Source organism: Trichechus manatus, unplaced genomic scaffold (assembly GCF_000243295.1).
Source record: "Trichechus manatus latirostris isolate Lorelei unplaced genomic scaffold, TriManLat1.0 scaffold00105, whole genome shotgun sequence".
In the NCBI taxonomy this organism is placed as follows: Eukaryota; Metazoa; Chordata; class Mammalia; order Sirenia; family Trichechidae; genus Trichechus; species Trichechus manatus.
Window position 1 is genome coordinate 9962557 of NW_004444041.1, and position 3914 is coordinate 9966470.

The following is a 3914-nucleotide window of genomic DNA, read 5'->3' on the forward strand; positions in this document are numbered from 1 at the left end:
GAAGAAATGCTCACAATCATTACCATTAGAGAAATGCAGATCAAAACTACAATGAGATATCATCTCACCCCAACAAGGCTAGCATTAATCCAAAAAACATAAAATAATTAATGCTGGAGAGGTTGTGGAGAGACTGGAACACTTATACACTGTTGGTATACACTGTTGGTGGGAATGTAAAATGGTACAACGACTTTGGAAATCGATTTGGCTCTTGTTTAAAAAGCTAGAAATAAAAGTACCATATGGTCTATCAATCCCACTCCTTAGACTATATTCTAGAGAAATAAGAGGTGTCACACAAATAGATATATGCACACCCATGTTCATTGCAGCACTGTTCACGATAGCAAAAAGATGGAAACAACCTAAATGCCCATCAATGGACGAATGGATAAACAAATTATGGTATATTCATACAGTGGAATACTATGCAACGATAAAGAACAATGAAGAATCCTTGAAGCATCTCATAACGTGGAGGAATCTGGAAAGCATTATGCTGAGTGAAATCAGTCAGTCAGAAAAAGGCAAATATTGTATAAGACCACTATTATAAAAGCTCAAGAAAAGGTTTAAGCACAGAAGAAAACATTCTTTGATGGTTATGAGGATGAGGAGGGAGGGAGAGTGGTATTCATTAACTAGATAAGTAGATAAGAATTATCTTATGTAACGGGAAAGACAAAACACACTACAGGAGAATCAGCACAACTGGACTAAACAAAAAGCTAAGAATTTTCTTGAATACAGCTAAACACTTCCAGGGACAGAGTAGTCAGGAGGGGGGTCTGGGGACCATGGTTTCATGGGATATCTAGGTCAATTGGCATAACAAATTTTATTATGAAAATGTTCTGCATCCCACTTTGGTGAGTGGCTTCTGGGGTCTTAAAAGCTAGCCAACAGCCATCTGAGATGCATCAATTGGTCCCAACCCACCTGGAGCAAAGGAGAATGAAGAACCCCAAAGACACAAGGAAAATATTAGCCTAAGAGACAGGAAGGGCCACATTAACCAGAGACTCCATCAACCTGAGACCAGAAGAACTAGATGGTACCCAGGTACCACCAATGACCACCCTGACAGGGAACACAACAGAGAGTCCCCGATGGAGCAGGAGAAAAGTGGGGTGCAGAACTCAAATTCCAGTAGAAAGAGCAGACTTAATAGTCTGACTGAGACTGGAGGGACCCCGGAAGACAAGGCCCCTGGACTTTCTGTTAACCTAGAACTGAAACCATTCCTGAAGTCAACTCTTCAGACAAAGATTAGACTGGACCATGGGACATAAAATGATAACTCGTGAAGAGAATGCTTCTTAGCTCAAGTAGATACATGAGACTAAGTTGGCAGCTCCTTCCCAGAGGTGAGATGAGAATGCAAAAAGGGACAGGAGCTGGTTGAATGGATGGACACAGGAAATCCGGGGTGAAAAGGAGGAGTGTGCTGCCACTAAACAGGGAGAGCAGCTAGGGTCACATAGCAATGTGTTCATGAATTTTTATATGAGAAACTGACTTGAACTGTAAACTTTCACTTAAAGCACAAGAAAAAGAAAAAAAGGGAAAAGAAAATTTAATTTTGTGAGATGTTTATCAAATAAAAATCCATTTATTAATTTATTCAACCATAAATACTAACTAGGATCTTTCTCCCTTTCCTCTTCCTCTCCCATGTAAAAGGCACACATACTTACTTGGTCTAGAAATTGTAGGACACTGACTGAAAATGACAATCAGCTGATACATTATTAGCTTGATGAGGGTGAAATAACAGGAGAGCCATGCTAACTAGCTATGCCAAAGTTTAATCTTCTAGCATGACTTCATTGGGTTATAACTTACAGGAAGTACTACTGAGAAATTCATTATAAGCCATGGTAAACCACTGAACACAGAGCTGGTAATTAGGGAAAAAAAAAAAAGCATTCTAAAAGAGCAGCAAGTAATTGCTGTGCATTTTTAATGGGCAAAGCTATTGTTTAAAAATGTCATATTTAGTAAATTTGCTAAAGAAGCATTTAAGCTAATTGGGAGAGACTGTATTTATAGGATTTTAAGTACAACCTTAAACATTTCTCGTTAAAAAATTTCCTTCCCACACATGCAATTAGAAGTGATTTTTTTCCCCCAGTTCCAGTCCTCTGCACAACAGATTTTTCATATTTCAAGATATTTCTAAGCAATCTCCCTGTCATTTTGACCTTGGAATGAAGATATCCAGCTATGTTGCAGGGAGCAATTTTCTCTCAGATATCCTGGGGGCCTTTTGCAATAGATGGATGGCGTTAAGGATCTTGTCTCTTTTGCTTGCATTGAGCCTCATCTTTCAATTGATGGTTGTTACTGAGCTTGTGTGTGTGTGTGTGTGTGTGTGTGTGTTATTATTGGGTTTTTTGTTGTTGTTGTTGGTTTGTTTTTTAAAGCATTGTATCAGCTACACTGTTAGCATTAAGGGATCTCCTGATCTCCTTACTAGAGAAATACAGGCTTTGTGAGAATTAATTTACTTGGCTCTTGTCAAACACAAACTATAGAAAGGCCTGCCAGTAGATCTTTTCTTAAAGAAAAACAGGTTGCCAAGAAATCTTTTCAACAAGCAGGATTTCATCTTTTTGAGATTCAAGTAATTATGTATAGGCCTGGCATCTCTTTATGTTTTGAATGCATCTGAGGAGAGTAAGGGGAAAATATTTGTTAATACATAGGCATGAATGTTATAGCACATAATTTTTGTTTTAAAATGTCCCCGGACATTATTCTTAGGTACCTTTTTAGCTTCTGACACAGTTCAGAGAATACTATGATAATTCCCAGATCACAGTACCTGTAGAGCACTGAGTGTCCCTCAGACAATTTCCAGTTTGGCCAAATGGATTCATTACTATAACTTCAGAGACTTGGCGGATCTGCTGAGTTGAGGGGAGTCCTAAGATGATAAGAGTTGAGAGAATGAAGAAGTAAAAGTCCCACACAATGACTGGAGAAATTTTTAACTTTTGATCACTCCAGTTTATGATGGCCAGGGAGATATGGAGGCCATTTAGACGAGAGTGGATGGAATGATGAACAGATCTGAAAATGTGCCCTTAGAGGATCAGGTAAAGGATCTGGAGAGGACAAGCCCTATTGTGTATGTATTTGGGGGCATAGTAGGCAGGTAGTGAATAGAAGAGCATTACCCAGTCTGTGACTGCTTGCCACCCCCAAGCAGAAGAACTAAGTCCATAAGTGGAAGTAACGGACAGATGAATCCAGTAGAAATAGCATTTATGGAGAGCTTTCTATATGTTGAGCTATGAGTTTTCACACACATCACCACCATCATATAAAACAGTAGTATATACAATAAGAGAGCTTGGGCACAACAGAATGGTTAGTATTGCCCTAGAATGAGATGGGAAATTCTGGAGATTTTTTATTTCCTTAGGATGGACTAACTGAAGCAACTGGGAATGCTGTGGAGGGAATTTTATCATGGTCTTCTTTTCAAACTCAGAATCTAAAATTCAAAATAGATTTTAGTAAATTGCCATCTTCCCTGTTTATTTATGTTAGACATGTTATTAATAATGTTTAAGAGATAGTACATTTTCAGCAAAGAAAGTGAAAATACTCATGAACAGAGTGTTTTTTTTTAGAATTGAGTTCTTTTATTAATTCCAAGTAATGAAAACAATGTTAGCTTCTTCATAAAAGAATATTCTTAAAAGCCTTGCATTTTTTACCCTGTTGCACTCTTTTTGTTTTATTTTTGTAGCTGTGATGAAGGCTACACTGGGGCAAGATGTGAAAGAGTTGACTTGTTTTACCTAAGAGGAGATAGAGGACAGATTTTAGTGATTTGTTTGATAGCAGTTATGGTAATTTTTATCATCCTGGTGGTCGGTGTCTGCACATGCTGTCAGTAA

At 38.1% G+C, this 3914-nt stretch overlaps 1 protein-coding gene across 1 annotated transcript in view; it reads left to right on the plus strand.

The window, feature by feature from the left end:
- Positions 1–3914, plus strand: part of BTC (betacellulin) — a 73841-nt gene that overhangs the window by 56729 nt on the left and 13198 nt on the right. The window contains exon 4 of the mRNA XM_023737645.1: positions 3764–3910. Within this exon, the coding sequence (XP_023593413.1) occupies positions 3764–3910 (147 nt within the window). The remainder of the gene's footprint in view (positions 1–3763; positions 3911–3914) is intronic.